The sequence below is a fragment of the Podarcis cretensis genome (assembly GCF_951804945.1).
Source record: "Podarcis cretensis genome assembly, chromosome: 1".
Classification (NCBI taxonomy): Eukaryota; Metazoa; Chordata; class Lepidosauria; order Squamata; family Lacertidae; genus Podarcis; species Podarcis cretensis.
In genome coordinates, this window is record NC_137170.1 from 105140373 (window position 1) to 105158309 (window position 17937).

Genomic DNA, 17937 nt, shown 5'->3' on the forward strand with positions numbered 1-17937 from the left:
GCTGACTGAGAGGAATTAAGCACCATGGTTACTAGAAGATGTTACTGTAATGCGTAGGAATAAGAAATGGCCAATATACGCAAACTGGTGGGCATTTATCTTTTTTACTGTGGCTGTTCACAAGGGACATCTGGAGCCTTGGATAAAGGCAAAATGATATTTTAATGATTTTGTTAAAATAATTGCTTACTGAGACATCCTCAGTCCACAATGAATAAACTATTGACCGACTCATTTGGGTTATATTATTGCATGACCATTGAATAATAAATTGCAGATATATCTATTTTGTAAAATGTAGAGGGGTGTATGTGTGTAATTTTGAAATGAACCTGTGTTACAGGAGCCATATGGTTGCTATTTTATCAGTGTAGAAATGCATGAACAGAAAAGAGCAGGAACATGTGGAGTCTGTCCTTGATTTTGTTTCTCCTGTGTGAATTCTGCATTCCTGTGTTATGATTAGCATTAAAAGGAAACATGGCATAAGAATCTGCCCTGTATCAGGGATTTCCAAACTTTCTTTGCAGCAGACCATTTGAAAACTGCTGAGAGTCTGGGCTTTATGGTTTTTCTGAATGTTGTATTAATTGTCATACACTGTGCTAAATGCTGTATGATGTTTAATTGTATTTTTATTATCTTTTGTATTTCTTATATGTGATAGTTTATGGTTTGACAATTAAAATTCCAAATTGTAATACAATAAATACAATATAAGAAATATAAGAAGCAATGAAAATGCAATTACAAATCAATATGAATATTTATTGTGATGGATGTGCTGTGTCTGGCCTTCAGCTACATATCCGCAGACATGTCATAGACCACCTGAATGAAGCTTATGGACCACAGTTTAGGTAGCCCTGGTCTATATATAAAGAAATTCTTCAGTTTGGAAGAAGACAACACTCCAGGATCTTGATGCAGGTTTCGACAGTGCCTTTTTTGTACACAGCCATCAGCACTATTCCTCTGGACAGCTCCGTGGGTGTGATAGAACTCAGGAGGTTTTTGATGGTTTCTTCCGGAACTGTCAGCTTTGATTGTAAACCTAACAATCAGCCATTCCAAATTCTGCACAAACATCTTAAGTTTCATTTCAGAAAAGAGCAACAATTTTACTGATTACCTCAAAGCATATTGACCTAGTAGATTAGCAAATCTGCATTAAAACATACAAGTCAGGACATTGTCTAATTTTTGGAAAAACTGATTCTTAATATCTTTGTAAATGTCTAGGAAGATATTGCAAGATCCAGATTTTAGTAATTATTTTTAGTAAGTAAAAATATTGACTATCTATTGGATCTAAGTGTTTTAAAATTAGCGTGCTCTAAATATGTTTTTTTTTATTTCTAAAAAAGTGCCTTTCATTTACCTTGTTTATTTGCCCTAAGCTTTTGTTTTTTTTAAAAAAACCCAAACAGAGCTTAATTAAATGTTAATTTTCAGCCTAAGTGGTTTCTTTTGAGTGAAATACAGTGTGTGGATGGCTAAAAATCTTGTTCATAATTATCTATTTGAAACCACAACTGATTGCTCTACCGAGGAAAGCTGCTGTCTCAATAATATGCAAGTCTTGTTTCATTGAACTGAAAATCAATATGATGTTGCTTTTAGGAAGGCATTCAGAATGAGACTTTGCAATTCCACAAGCTTGTAATTCCTCCAGCTGTTTAGGGACCCCTTTGCTAAGAGCAAGAGGCTGGCCAGAAACATAAATTATTGTGTTTAAAGGCTAAACCTTTAGTTCAGTTTTTTTCCATTTTGTGAGATCAGTGCTGTCAGTCTTGCAGTAGGAAAGGAACAAGGTTTATTATTATCAGTAATGTAGTTCTGTTTTTATGTTTGTGATGCAGAAGGACAGGGAAAATTTTCTATGTCCTAGTATTCATTGTTTATCTGGGCCAGTATTTCTTTGTTGCTCTTCAGTGTTTTTGCATAGTAGCATGGTGATTTCCCTCGCTCAAAGCCAGGAAATAAGGTTCCTAGTAAGCTAAAGAGAAAACTGAAGCTTTGAAATGGGGTTAAGAAGGAAAGAGTCACTGGATTTGTATGATTTCTTCCCCTGGGATGGTAACTGCTTATAGAAAACTGTAGAAGAATTAATAATTCCACAGTCACTGTGATTAGACAGCAGCGTCTCCCCACACTTTTCAGATACATATAAGGTTCTTCTCCAAACAATGATTAGTTATTCTAGTATTTTCTCTCTCTGCCTTTAGCATTCTGTAGGTTTGAAGCTCACATAAAAAATACCTTTCCTGTTTTCTCTTTCAAATTTATATACTTCTGCATACCCAGGAAATCCTCTGAAATGTGTTTTGGGGTAACCCAGTTTTACTTCCAACCTGAGGCTTTTATAATCCACCCCAACCTCCATCAGTAAAAGTTGTTGTAACACCATCTTCTTTAAGAGGGGTATTTATTTATTCTCACTACCCTACTGACTGTCGTTTGACTATACCAGCAGCTTAGGTAGCCCAATTCAACAAACCCTAGTGAGCCAAAAGCCATGCGATAGTAGCCCGATGAAAAAAGGAGGGCATGGTTCCTGCACTTTTAATAGTTGTGCAGAAGAGGGAATTTTATCAGACATAGTTTGTATGGCAACACACTGCTACTTTTAGCCAGTATGCCTCTGAACACCAGTTGCTGAGAAACACAGATGCAGGAGTATGTTCTTCTGCTCAGGTCTTGCCCATCTGGTTGGCCACTGTTGAACAGGATGTTGGACTAGATGAGCCTTTGTCCTGACCCAGCAGTCTGCTCAACTATTAAAAGGTTCAGGAGCCCTTCTCTCTTCTCCACCTGGCCATTCCAAAATGCATGCAAGTCCAGTCATTCTGTTTCTTGTATGGACAGCTCCCTTTGTGGAACTGAGAGTAGGTACCTGGAATTTCTGCAACAGTTGTAGGGATTTTGGGGTGGGTAGGACATGGTTTCTCTTGTCACAAATCCTTGAAGCTATTTGTGCTACAGGGCAGACTCTTTACAGCAGAAGTTGTGCCAGGTGAAGAAGAGTGTGTGTCAACCTCACAACATGTTGTGTGGGAACAATGTGGTCTTACTGGCTGTTAATTACATTTTTTCCCTGTATTCCTAACTTCCTTGTTTGGTGAATTTTTGGGTGGTATTCAGTGTGGTGCTGTGGTAGACATCATGGCAGTGCAAGCATTACAGCTTTCTTTATGGAATGATTCTGTCCCCTCCTCCCCCTGCATGCTGCTCTGGGTGTTCTCCTGACTCCGTGAGCCAATTTTGGGGAGCACTGCGGGGAAAGCGGGAGGGAAAGCCCTGATGTGCAAGCAGAAGCCCTTGTGCAGGGCTTGCACTGAGATAACTCGTTAGGTGAATCCAACTGCTTATATTTTACAAGCCAAAGTAACTTTCAAGAATTTTATTATAACTTTTATTCCTTCTGCTCTTGAGAGTCATTTCCTTCCTAAAATAAGTATGCGCTGAAAGTAACTTTCTGTTCCAGTCTAATTTCTTTTGCCATATGAGCTCTAGGATATAATATTCTGTCCTCAGTCTTCACTAGGTTACTTCCACTCATGTAACAGGGCTTCTCCTTCCTCTTCTTTCCCCTACAGCTTCCCCATATGCTCCAGTGAATTCCCTCAATCCTCCAGAGCAGATTTTATTGGGGTGCAGGTTGGAGAGAGAGGAAGGGACCACTGGATGTCCCCCATAATGTGGGAAGGAGGAACTCATTGTGCCAAATTTACACTGGGAAGCATTCTAGGCTCCATATCTTTTCAAGAGAGTAGGCATAGGAATCAACTTTCTTACACCTTTCCCATTAAATAACAAGAAAAAATGAATATAAAACAATCCTATATTGAGAAGAAGCAGTAGGCAAATCTTAAAACGGCCATTGTTCCTTTTACTTTGGAACCGGCATAGCTCATGATTCATATAATTATCTTCTTTCCTTATCTTCCTCAATTAGTAAACTGGACAGTAACCAGTATCCAAATGATATTTATTTGGGGAAGCAGTAGGAAGTCACAACAGATGCTATTTTCTAAATTTGATCTAGCTGGGAAGAAATCTGGTTTCTTTATGTTACCCTAACTGCACAGTACATCTGTACATTTTCCTGCCAGATACCTCCTTCTAATTTCCTAGTTCCTCCCCCCCTACCTCCCCCCCACCTTCTGACTAAATGTTGGCTAATGGCATCTTCCTTGATGAATTATAGTATCCTATATAAAAAACCAAATTCATTCTTTCTCCTTTCAGATGTTCTTGAGGGATACAATGGTACAATTTTTGCTTATGGTCAAACATCTTCAGGAAAAACGCATACCATGGAGGTAAGAGTGATTTTTCAAATATAGATTTATTGACAATATGCTTATTAGACAAGAACAACAGCTTGAAATCGCTGAAGTGGATTTTGCTACTAATAGAGAAAGAGTGGGTTGTGTCAAATTATGTCCGTCTTTGATCCTGCAGAGGCTCCCATGAATGGAAGGGGAGAAGTGGTGTCTGTGGATTTTCTCTCTGTTACTCTATAACACCTCCCTCTAATCTGCTTCAGAGAGCTGGTGAACTCCCAGGAACATGCAGGTGGTACTGCAGAGGGCTGCAGGGGAAAAGGGGCATTTTGCAAAAACCTCTCCCTCCCACCTTTTGTGCGTGTAACACTTTGCTAGAGTTTAAGCTTTCCACAATTTGAAGGATACAACCGGTAGACCCCACTAAAATTAAACTGCATTTTTAGAAGGGTAAACTTTCATGGTAAGGTTTTTTTTAAAAAAAAACACACACAAGCAAACAACTGTGTTGTATGTATAATATAATATATTGCATGTGCATGTGTATGTATGCACACTTCCATTTTGAAATTTACCCAACTCAAATGTTCTAGTCTGGACATAAATATGTGTGGTTGTTTCTTAGCATATATTTGACTCTCTGCTTTTAGTCAACCAGTTGCATCTAGAAAGCTAGAATCTCTTTCTCTGTCTTAAGCCCACACAGAATAGGAAAGTGTTCTGTAGGTTAAAAGCATCCTACACTAAGTAAATGGGGCTTCTTCTCCAGCTGAGGTCCTTTGGCCATGCTACATATATACTGGGTAGAATTTGATCATGCATGGCAAGGGCATTGCAAGGTTGGCTTATCAGAAGGTAACTTTACTCTTCTCCTACACAATAGCACATTCTTCAGTCAAATCTGATAACATAATCAGAGTTTTGTAACTGTATTCTGGGTTTCCTTCTATTCTTATTAGGGTTTCCTCAGTTAGAAAATTGATAATAGCCAAGGATCTGCAAGCTGTAACTGGGCTTGTTAGCTAACAATAGTTTCTACTGGCAGCCAATTTCTTAGATTGCCTCTGTAGAACAGAGTTTTTTGTGCCTTTATAGGAGAGGTGTAGTGTGTAGCAACCTCTAGGGACATACAGGAGCATAGGAAACTTCCTTATACTGAGCCATACCATTGGTAGCTAAATACAATTTACACTGGTTGCCAGTTCATTTCTGGGCCCAATTCAAGGTGCTTGTATTCATGTTTAAAGCCTTGAATGACTCAGGTCCCAGATACCTGAAAGACTGCTTCCTTCCATACAGACAGACCGTATCAGGTGCGGAGATTGACAGAGAAGGCCTTTTTGGTAGTTCCCCAGAGGCTTGTGGGGTGATAGCCCAGGAAGAGGCATTCTGTGTTGTGGTCCCTAAGCTATGAAACTTCCTTGCCACCAAGGTGCATCTGGCCCCTTCAGTGTACAGCTTTTAGAGAATGATGAGGATGAGCCTCTTTATCCCAGCTTTTGACACCTGAGGTGTATGTATTTGGGACCCCCCCCCTTGTTTTATGGTTGTGGGTTGTTTTCCCCCCAAAAAATAATGTTGTTTTTATTGTTATAACCCTCCCTGGGAAGGGTGGGGAACAAACAACTGGCAGAAGCTTAGGCAGCAATTACACACATATTTTTCTGACTTGTACCCAGAAAACTGCAGGCTTCCAACTGAATGCTTCCCCTCCTTCTCTACAACCCATCTGCTGCCCCCCAAACCCAGTGCCTGAACTCCTCTCCAGTCCACAACACTTCTGAGATGGAGCATTGCAATCAGCCTGATGCCACACATTTTGTGTCTTTAGTTTGCCTATTGGCTTTAACAAAACGAATATTTTGTTGCACTTGTAGTAGAGGTACTGCAAGCTTATCCTCCATTCTAGTCACCATGGATGTGAGCCCCTGGCAGTGGCAAATAAGCTCCCCTGCTCTCTTTGTAAATGAATGTGCAGCTCAAACTAAAGAAGAGAATAACATGCTGCAGGGAGGACATGCTAGCAGTAGACTGCAAAATAACTCTACCAGTATTTAATAATGCACAGTTCAGCTTTTAGTGTGCATTAAATGTGCATTATTTAACATACTTGAATGTGGTCGTGGTGGCACATTTGCCTGGTCTAGAAGCAGCCTTATCTGTCACACAGTTGCCTATTTTCCTTCCAAATGCACATATGTCAAAACCACTGACTGGCTTCCTGCTGTGCTGATTTTCTAGGTGGTTTATAACCCTCAGGAGTCCTATAGAAAGCTCCGAGCTGCTGCTGCTGCTGATTCTTGTTAGCCAAGGACATGATGACCATTTCTTATGAACTAAAGTAGTGTAGTGTTCCAAAAAAACATTTTCCTGCTTCCTTCCATTGTTCCATTGGTGTCCCCCCCACCCCAAGGAGCCTCCCTCTCCCCAGCTGCATTAAATAAGGCTAAGGGCCACATGCTCTCCATTCCTAGGTGGTTAAAGGACACACATTATGTGAAACATTCATGTGGTTTGAAAGATGCAGACACACAGCAGGAAGCTCTCATCAAATTGCTGGTTCCCTGCTCTGTGTAAATCTCTTGTAGGTCAGTGTTAAATTAATACCTTCCAAAACCTGTGATTGCCATCCTTACATGTTGTAGCATGTAAGGTGGAGGCCACAGGCACACATGGTATTTTTACAAGTTTGAATATTAATGTGTGTTTACTTACCTAAAATGCCACTTAATTTGAGGTTATCACATTGTCTGATTCGCCAAGAACATCTTGGTCTATGGATGTGTAGAGAGGCCATCTTGGTCGCTGCTCTGCCAATATGGAATTCTTTCCTATAGGACTTCCATTTCAGCAGAAATGGAACACTTTCTGCAAGTGCTTCAAGGCTCCTCTTTTTAGATGTGATATGGCTGACTGTGTGTATTTGGTGTTTTAATTTTTAGATGAAATAGTAATAATTGTGTGGAATGCCTTGAGCCACTGGAGGTTGGATGTGGTGAGAATCCAAATGACTGTGTAGTCTGTCATAAGAAGGGAAGTGAGAATTCGCTTTTTGCTTCTTATAATATAACCAGTTCCCTCCGCCGCTCCCACCTCCTCCCCCTTTTAAGTTTAATGATGGAATAAAATGCCACCTCTGCTTTAGCTAAGTCTTTGCCACCTTTTTAGAGAACAGGTTCGTGGGGTGGAGCAGGCAAGGGGAATCACTCACTTGTTGTGTGCAGATGGTGGAATGACAGAGTAATCCACCAGCTTAGAATTTAATTAAATCAAAATGTCTGTGGTGCTTGAGCTGGTGGATGGAAAAAATATATTTGAAAGCCAATTTGCATTCAGAGTCACAGGCTCAGATTATTGTAGGAAAAGACGGGAATGTTTGCTATCCATTGTTAAATCATGCTTTTTATGATGCTTTAAATGCAGCTCCAGGCCTTTACTAAGTTTTATTTTAATCCTCCTTTTAAGCCCTCTTATAATACTATTAGGGGACGCAGGTGGCGCTGTGGGTAAAAGCCTCAGCGCCTAGGGCTTACCGATCGAAAGGTCGGCGGTTCGAATCCCTGCGGCGGGGTGTGCTCCCGTCGTTCGGTCCCAGCGCCTGCCAACCTAGCAGTTCGAAAGCACCCCCGGGTGCAAGTAGATAAATAGGGACCGCTCTGGCGGGAAGGTAAACGGCGTTTCCGTGTGCGGCTCTGGCTCGCCAGAGCAGCGATGTCACGCTGGCCACGTGACCCGGAAGTGTCTCCGGACAGCGCTGGCCCCTGGCCTCTTAAGTGAGATGGGCGCACAACCCCAGAGTCTGTCAAGACTGGCCCGTACGGGCAGGGGTACCTTTACCTTTACCTTTTATAATACTATTAAGAATACATCTTTATTGGGGGAGGGGAGTTGATGAAGAGAGGAGGGGTCATTAATTCCTGGAAGTAAACATCTTAAATGCTTCAGATTTTCCAGGTTTGAAAATACTTTGAATGCTAAAAGACAATAACCTTTTTACAGTTTGCCACTCTTTTCATAATCCGCAGTAAACTGCTTCCTTTTGTCCCCACATCCCATTTCTCATGGCCATTGGGGATTGCAAGTTGTACATGTATAGACAACCCTTCCACAATTTAGTGGCCTCCAGATATTTTTGACTACAACTATTATTTTTTACCATTGGCCATACTCACTGGGGATGATGGGAGGTACAGTCCAAAATACAGGATTGAGAAGGATGAGATAGACTTGTCCATTTAATCACAGTGTTCCTCTTGATGCATCTTTCTCATCTCCTGCTTGAATGTATGAAGTTGGGAAGTTTTAGTGGGCACAATTCTTCACCCACTCAATATATTCTAAGTATTCAGGTGCTGAAGTTGGGAGCAGGACTGTAGACAGAATGTGCTCTGCAGAAGTTCAGGATTTGGTTAAAGAAGAATACATAATTTTATTGCATTATATATATGAATGTCAATGAAACATGTTTCAGTGAAGTACATATACAGGATACGTCATCTTCTAAATCTTGGACCTTCAAAGTATTCCTGAATGTATATAGTCAGTAGCCAGTCATCTGTCAGATATTTGTAAAGATCAATTAATTTTTGCCATTATTGTGGCATAATATGTGATCCAAGTATAGCCAAATGGTTCTTTGTTAGGGATGCTTTCTGAATATCATCCTTCTCACAGCTTTCTTTCTCATTTCTGCCTCCTGAATAGCACTGGTAATTGGAGGATGGAAAACTTTGAAGAGAACCCTTGAGTCAGGCAGCTATATATAGTCTGCTGGCTTTTCATTTTTAATTTCCTTCTGACTGGCTTAAATGTTTAAACTGGCTGCCATTCCACCAGTTCTGTTGTGGTGTGGTGTAGTACAGCACATTATGCCCAAAGGGAGATGCAGCTGAGAATTGTGATGAAAACTGACTGGATTTGCCAGTTTCCTTGTTTGTGAAGTGGCACAGCGAGGCAAAAAATAGATGGGCTGTAAACATATTATATTATTTACATTGATTAAAATTATTTATAGACCACCCTTCATTAAAAAAAAAAAACAAGATTAAAGGGCCCTTCACTGTAATATAGGCCTGGGGAGCCTTTGGATTGCAACTTCCAACAGCCCCATCCATCATGGAATAATTATGAGGGATGAGGGATGGGCGAAAGGTTTCCCAGCTTTGCAAAAATCCAGATGTAGCAGCAGGCCATTCTAGATTGAATGCTGGGCTTCCAGTGGATAGAGAAGTGGTATCCTCCCTCATTTTCCTCTTAATTCTACTTTCCCAGTACTTTTGATCCTCACCAGTATGGTGCTGTATAGTCAGAAAATAATGGCAGAAGGCCTAAGAATCCAGTCACGCTCTTCTCCTTTCCCTACCTAAGGCAGCGTCTTGGATTGACTCCCTGCTTGCCCTCTTGATATCCACATTGTCAATAGCAGAAACAGGACTACTATGCTCTCCTGCTTCACATGTCACATCCTTGACTGAAAGTATTCAATTTCATGCTTAGCCCTTACTTATTATAAGCAGGATCAAAATTGTTTCAGCTGATAGATTCCTGATGCATGCATGAAACAAGAGAAGTCTGGTTTGCTCCCCTCCTCTCGCATTCTGTTTATGCAAAGCATGCTTGTGTGGTATGTTTTGGTCTGACTTGCCTTTGTTCACACGTGTGTGCAGGAGTACACACAATAGACTCATACATCCCTGGCAATGCGGAAGCAGGCTTCATGTATTCTGGCTTTTCAGTTCATATGTGCTGTGAAACTGTGAATTGGTCTCCTTCGGGAGGTTGTGGACTCCTCTTCTGTGGAGCTTTTTAAGCGGAGGTTGGATGGTCATGGATGCTTTAGCTAAGATTCCTACATTGCAGGGGGTTGGACCACATAAACCATGGGGTCCCTTCCAGCTCTATAATTCTATGGTTCTATGATCCTTTCAGGAGTGTCCTGAGGTTCATAAAACCTTGCCTTCTTTAAGAGCACATGCACCGCAAGGCCTTTGTTATGAAACCCTTTGCTGTTCTTCAGAACCATTGCAACCCTTCACATCAACATCCCTGGGTAATGTTTTCAGAGTGAAAGCTTTACATTTCAGGCAGGGTGACCTCAGTCACAAGGTGCTGATTGAAAGGGCAAGTTGATTGTTTCATATTCATAATTAAACAGATGGACCGCAAGTCCACTTGCATTATGTTGCACCTAACAAAAAGAAAAGTGAAGGGGGATGCTGGTTCATTATTGTGGCGCTGACTAATTTTTGTTTCCAGAGGAAAAGTGAAAAATGACATGCAGTCAGGAAAAATGTTCTTCTCTTTCATCTTCAGAGCTCCTGAATAAAGCAAAGGAAGCTGACTGTGCAAGCTACCAGCAGTGCTGGCAAAGCAGCATTTGTTGGCATTAGGCCCAGCAGAACAATCTGCAGACTTATTACAGGCTCATCTCCCCCTCTTCCATCTTGCAATAATTTCCATCTATGTGGTAGCTCAGTCGCTGGTGGATAAGCTGGAAACTGCCTTCCAAGTATTAGAAACTGTTCTGGAGACATTTGCTCTGCATTCCCCAAAAGAGATTTGTTTTGATGTTAAATGGCCTTAAAGAGCCATTTCTTTCTATAGAGAGTTCCAAGAAGGACAAATAAATTGAGGAATGATCATACCTTAGTGGTAAAGTGTATGCTTTGAACGTGGAAGGTGACCATCCCAGAGTCAAGTCTCAGGCATCTCCCGTTCAAAAAAATAGAAAAGTAAAAATGATCAGGTAGGAGGTGATGTGGAAGTCCACTTCATGAGACTCTAGAGAGCCATTGCCAGTCAAGGAGATAATACCGAGCTAGATGAACATACAGCCTGATTTGGCAAAAGGCGGCTTCTTACGTACCTAATTTAGTACAGCATTACAGAGGATGTTGAGGTGTAGAGTTGGGGCTATGCTGCATAGTCACATGATGACAAGTGCTTACAGCCCTGCTTGCTAAGCACTTTGCAAGGATATAAGTAGAAATAGTCTTTTCTGCAGGCCTGCACAGTAGAAGAAGAGGTGAGGACGAGAAAAGGGGTCAGCAGGGAACTGGGTAAAGAGATGTACATTCAGCAACTTCTCTAAAAATGGTTGTGGTTTGGGCAAGTTCTAGGGATAGAAGGATAAAGCGGGGGGAAGCTAATAATAATTAACAGTATGATAAATCATGGTTGTAGTAATAATACATAACAAATACAAGCATTTGTATATTGCTTTTGAGTGTTGAAAGCATTTCACGTGGACTGTCCTGCACTTGCCTACCACTGTATATTCCAGGGGTGTGTCCCTGAGACAGAAAGGTTGTGGCTTGGCTAAGGCCACCTAGTAAGTTCATGGCAAAGGTGATCTGCCCGATTTATATCTCAGTCTCTTAACTACCCTGCTGCACTATTGACAAACAGTACCTTGTGGAGGCAGAAGTAAGCTGAGAGTTGGAGTCAGATCTGAGTCCATGTCCCACCCTCTACCATCAACTATGGGGAATAAGACATATGGTGGGGCTATAACCATAGTGTGCAAAATAGGCAATTAAAAAAATATACTATTACTTATTTACAGCATTTGCCACATTGGTATCCCATCTTGCAGGACTGTTGCGGAGAGAAAAACATAGTAAAGTTTGTGAACCTGACAAATTGAAAAGGAGCACTATATGAATTATTAATACTTGCAATTGTGTACGTATCTAGAAAATTACTGGAAAGCAGTCAGCTTATGTTTGTTACGTGAACGTGCATTTTGTGAAGATTTGCCACATGTATGCACATGGTGAACAGTCTTCTGCAATTTACTTCTTACCTTTTGTGTCTTCAGGGGAAGCTACATGACCCACAGCTAATGGGAATAATTCCAAGAATTGCACATGACATCTTCGATCACATCTATTCCATGGATGAAAACCTAGAATTTCACATAAAGGTAAATGCAAAATGACATGTTATGCAATGGTCAGATAAAAAGAAGCTGAGCGAGGTGCCAAACCTCAAAGGTTGCACTTTTCCCTTAAATGAAAACCTCAGAATAAATTTGGGTCTGCAATATTTCACTTTCACAAATGTTACTTGTCAAGATTTCAGTATCTCAGATAAAATTATCCTTTCTTTTTTTATTTGAAATAACTTCTATTTCTACATACAGGTCTTTACGAGCTCTTATGTGCCTGCATTTATTTTTTTCTTGTGAATTGAGAGTGGGAGCAAATAACTGAATCAAATGTGATTTGGAGAAATGTGAACTAAGTAGTGAGCTAAAAGTACATATAGGGTTGCATGGTTTGAAAAAAGAAAAAAAAAGGTTGTAAAATCCTATAAAACACATCCCTTTGAGGCACAGTGACCAGACACAATCCTATTTTGTGCTGGATTCAGTCTGCATTTTGCTGTGGAAAGAAAGTTGTTATATGTCACTCTTAATGATATGATCAAGACTTAAGAGCTTAGCACATCTTAACACCGGCTGTATTTAAAAGCTTTAAGTGGCTCCTGGATAATCCTGGAGTGAGCTATTCAGCCAAATATTGCACTTATGGCAGGATTAGTTGTGTACCAGGCTGATAGCTTTTTCTTCGATTGGCAAAGTTTTGAGTTAATCAGATGTGGTACCCAACTGAAATATTATATAGTTGTAAGCATTTAAAGGGATTAAAAATGCTACTTGTAGACTAGAATTTCTTAAGAAGCTCCCACTATTTTTGTTGCTTTGCTGGAAAATTAAGTGTCCTTGTTACTGACTGACAGATTAGAAATGATTCACAGATCCTTGCATGCCGTAGTGACTGTGTATGGTGCTGCATTTGAAAAGATCTATATATTTGCACCCAATGTAGGTGCTGTCAAGCTTTGCTTTTGCGGGGTGGTGGTGGTGGTGGGGACTGGGTACCTTGATTTAATGATCACACCCCCAATGGGTGATTTGCCTGATACATCAATCTTGGTGCACACAATTTGCGTGTTGATTAAACTCACATATCCAGGGGCGTCTTTTCCCTCTCCCATTCCATTTGACAAAGCTGGCAGTGTCAACCTTCTTTTAAGGATATGGTTAGGAGATTTGGTGTGTGCTCCCTGCCCTCACCCTTTCCTCATTAACTGCAACATTATGTTCATGTTTAGTATAGTTAATGCTAAGCAAAGTTCGCTTTTCAACCAGGGCTGGAAGTTGGTTTGCAAACCCTGATTAATGCTAACAACATCCAGCTTGCTAGCATACCAGACTCCATCTGTTCCAAGCTATAGATTCTTGCAGACACAGGTGATGCACATCACTGTTGCTTGCAAAGATCTTGCATGCACCTACCACTCAACAGTTGGCACCATCACTCCCCAGGTGCTGCATATAGTGTTGTGTTGTCGTTTTAAATCACCACATTGGTCATATTCTTCTCTCTCTATAATGACACAGAGCTTTACTTGTTTATGTGGATAGTCCTTCTTGGATTGAGGTGATTGACTAGAGTTTAGATCTCTTTTGGAATTTAAAAACCCCCTGCAAAATTTGAATATAAGATCTCTTCAGTCATTGTCTAACGTTAGACATGTAAGGAAATAGTTTTCCTTCTCTTCGTGAGTGCACAAAAAAAGGAGAAGATGAATACTTAAAATTAGCCTACTCAACTACTGTTTTGTACTGCTGTGACAGCAAATGTATTTGAATGGCATTGAACAAATTGTGCAAGCGGATTACGCAAGAGAGGTGCCATTTGGAAATGGCAGGCATTCTGGACATGGAGAGGGGAATTCCATCAAACAGCTACATGGCTTTCTGATAAAATATTGCTACTGTCAAAGCTTGCTCAAGCATTAGAATGTTTCTATTAAAATGTTGAGTCTTGCAGAGACATGCTTATTTTTAACTAAGACATGGGCGAAATGCACTCCACATACACAACAGAGGGGGGGGGGAATTTAATTCAGCGCATGTTGAACATTGGAGGTAAATAGAATGACGATTATAGGCTTAGCTCTACCATTCAGTATGCCCCATATTTGGGTGTCTTTTCTCCTACTGTTTCCTTGTGGAAATATGTCCTGAGTACCCTCTCAGAAATAAGCAAAGTAAAGGTATCTTATTTTACTTATTATTATTTTTGTAAGGATAGTGATCTTTTTTGAAGGGAAAAGTTTGATTTGTAGCTCTGGCATGAGTGTTATTCAGAGTTATGTGACGATGATTTAGGTCAGGTGGTACCCTTCCTTCTGTAATTACTCGAATAAAAATCCCTGTTGATTTCAGATTCTGCAGAGTGAGTTCCCTCTACGTCAAGCTATCAGGGCTGCCAAGAAGGGGAAATAAGCTATGTTTTATATCAACAAACATCTGAATCAATGTAAATCTATAATACAGTTGTAAAATTCAAAAGGATAGTGGAGCATCTTCATATAGAAATGCTTAGCTTTCATATTGATAGTGATGTGTGTGTGTGTGTGTGTGTGAGAGAGAGAGAGAGAGAGAGAGAACCTTTGATTTCAGTAATTTATCACCTTTGTACTCCTGGTATACTCCTGGTGGCAGAAAAAAGAAGAAGAAATGAATGAAGTGCAAGCAAAATTGTCATGCTGCCCCAGGGGTGATTAAAAAAATTGTCAGCACTTCAGATGTACCCAGTCCTCAGCCCCTCTTCTCAATTAAAACTGGGTTATCTTAGAAGTTAGTCACTATGGTGCTTGTCAGTATTGGTAAGCATGGTTTTTTTTCTTTTAAGGCAATAAGGCTACTTTGTAGTCTGGCTTCAGTGAGCAGTGAGAACTAGTCAATTAAAGCCATCATTACATCAATAGCAAAAGTGTTCTGCCTGAGTAGCTCATGTTCTGAGAGTCCAGCATCAAATATTTAATATTTAATGATGGAAACAAGCAAACAAAAGCTCTCAGATGGACTGTAACTTAATACCCAGTCAAACATTAAGATCGAGCATATTTGTATTTAGTTTAATAAGCATAAGTGACTGATTCATGTTATTGTTGCTTGGGAAACAAATGGGAAGTTGTACATATTTGTTCCTTAGCAAGCTGCGAAAGTAAGACAAAACGTAACTAGACTGCAGTACAGTCTTGGACGCTTCTCATTCATGGACAGAAACAAAAACATAGGAGTCTAAACTTTAGGCATCGTGCATTCATCTCAATCAGTGCCATTTGCTCACAAGAAAACAGCTATCCATTGTTTTTGTCATATTAGAAAAAGATGAGAAGGGAAAGAAATATGTATGAGGAGACATATAAGAAGATCCAGTTAGAGATAATGTGTTGTGGCATGCAGTGGAATGACTATATTAGTTTACAAGTTTTGTGACAGTGAAATTAGAGTGCTGCGTGATGAATTTTTACAAGTAAGCTCAATAGCTCTTCTGGACTATACACCATAAGTGTGCTAGTATGGAAGCCACCTTTTTGTGCATTGCCTGAAGGAAATTCTTTCAGAACCATATCAAGTGAATTTTCAGCCCTACGAAGATTTTTTTTTTTAACCCCATCAGTCCACTTTTAAGGTATAAACACTCTGTTCTAATAATGTGCCACTCATGGAGTCTGTTTTAATTAACCTGTGCTTTCGCCCTACCGTTAGTGATCCTAAATACCTTTCATTTCCATTGAAATTACTGGGATTTATTTATCTCCTGAGTCTGTTATTCTTTGATATATCCTCTCAGTATGCTTGGATTTTACTTTCTTAATTCCTTGCCCCACCCCAAATAATTAGAAATGGTTTCAGTAGTTCTTCAAGTAATCTATTTACACAAACACACCCCGTTTAGCTAGCCTGTGGATTGTGCAAATATTCTTTGACTCTTGTTTCAGCCTTTACACAATACAAATAAAAATGTAATAAGTAAATCCAACCCTGGCAGAGAATACACAACAAAAGTAGTATGCATAGACAGCATGAAATGGTTGTTTGCAACAGATTTGACCTTTTTGCAAGAACCCAAATTGATAGAGGTTTTTGAAAACTTGTTAAATTAGTGTGTTTCATTTCTTTAGGTTTCCTACTTTGAGATTTACTTGGACAAAATAAGGGATTTGCTGGATGGTAAGTAAAGCAGCATCTCTCTCTCTCTCTCTCTCTTTTACTGTAGTTGTAATTACCATGAGTATATTTTATCTTTAAAAATAAAATGGTTTTCAGGTCAAGGACTGAACCCTGGACATTTGGATGTGTGCATTTCCTGGAGTAATATTCATACAGTGCAGACATTAAGGCCTGATAAGACTTTTTTCTCATAAAATTTGGGTTAATAGACTATATCACCCATTTAAAGTGGAGGGTGTGGAACTAAACCTTTGGTGCTCCAAAGGTTGCTGGCTACAAGTTCTATAAGAGAAGAAGAGTTTGGATTTGATATCCTGCTTTATCACTATCCTAAGGAGTCTCAAAGCGGCTAACAATCTCCTTTCCCTTCCTTCCCCACAACAAACACTCTGTGAGGTGAGTGAGGCTGAGAGACTTCAGAGAAGTGTGACTAGCCCAAGGTCACCCAGCAGCTGCATGTGGAGGAGCAGGGAACTGAACCCGGTTCACCAGATTACGAGTCCACCACTCTTAACCAGTACACCATATTAGCCCTGGCCATTGGACATTCTGGTTGGAACTGATAGGAGTTGTAGTTCTTCAGATGCAATGTTGGACCAGCTTAAGCCAACATGGTGCAGTGGTCAGAAATGATAGGACTTGCAGTTGGGCAACATCTGGAGGGGCGCAGGCTAGCCATTTTTATGTAGTTCATTAAGGCATCCCTGATTAAAAGATAAACTGTACTATAGAAGTACCTCCAGAAGTACATGCAGAAGCAAAGGCTGGTTGGGTTGTCCATATCCTGTTTTTGAAATGCCCAGAGACTGTAGTCAATTGCCCAATATTTAGACTTCTGTAAACAAAGCACTACTTACAGGAAGAGAACGGGGGCAGATAACATATAACAGCTGGGAAACTGTCTTACAATTTCAGACCGGAGAGCAGAGTGTCATGTTTGCATCCATGTCCCCTTCCCACCAGACTTCCTGGGCTTTCAAGGGTTGTTGGGTTCCCTTTTCCTGGTCTTAATAGTAGTTGAAGCAATAATCTCCCACTCTTTTCACACTTAAAAATGTTTTTTTTTTTTGCTGGGAATGCTCTTAATATTTTGTTTTTGTTTTTAAAAAAGGTATCTTATGAATTGAGAATCATGTTATACTTGTGTATATTTAACAAGCCAGAGAGCTTTGACAAATAAAAGAGCTGAAACAGTTGAAGCATCCTTAATATTTTGGTTTGAAGTACTTTGTACAGTAAGGCCTAGTGCATGTGGTCCAAAAAATTATAGTGTGTTGGACTGGGAGCAAACAGCAATGACACTTGCCACATGACACTTTTATTTATTTCACATTCTCCAAGCAATTTACAAAATAACAAATACAGTATGTATATGTAACAAACAAAACTGAAAACCTACAGTACAATACAATGCAATACAAAATAATAATAATAATAATAATAATAATAATAATAATATTTTAATAATAATAAACACAATGGAAACACCTGAACTGGGAACATACAAGTTGACCATTTTCTACAAACCAGGATTGCAAACCATGACTATATACTGTTGCCTGGTTTCAGAGTCATGGTGAGCTTTGGTTTAAGAATTTATTTATTAATTAAAAT

At 39.9% G+C, this 17937-nt stretch overlaps 1 protein-coding gene across 2 annotated transcripts in view; it reads left to right on the top strand.

The window, feature by feature from the left end:
* Positions 1-17937, top strand: part of KIF5C (kinesin family member 5C) — a 76976-nt gene that overhangs the window by 20603 nt on the left and 38436 nt on the right. For both annotated transcript variants that reach the window (XM_079993328.1, XM_079993327.1), the window contains exons 3-5: positions 4252-4325; positions 12109-12213; positions 16275-16323. In XM_079993328.1, coding sequence (XP_079849454.1) covers positions 4252-4325; positions 12109-12213; positions 16275-16323 — 228 coding nt within the window. The remainder of the gene's footprint in view (positions 1-4251; positions 4326-12108; positions 12214-16274; positions 16324-17937) is intronic.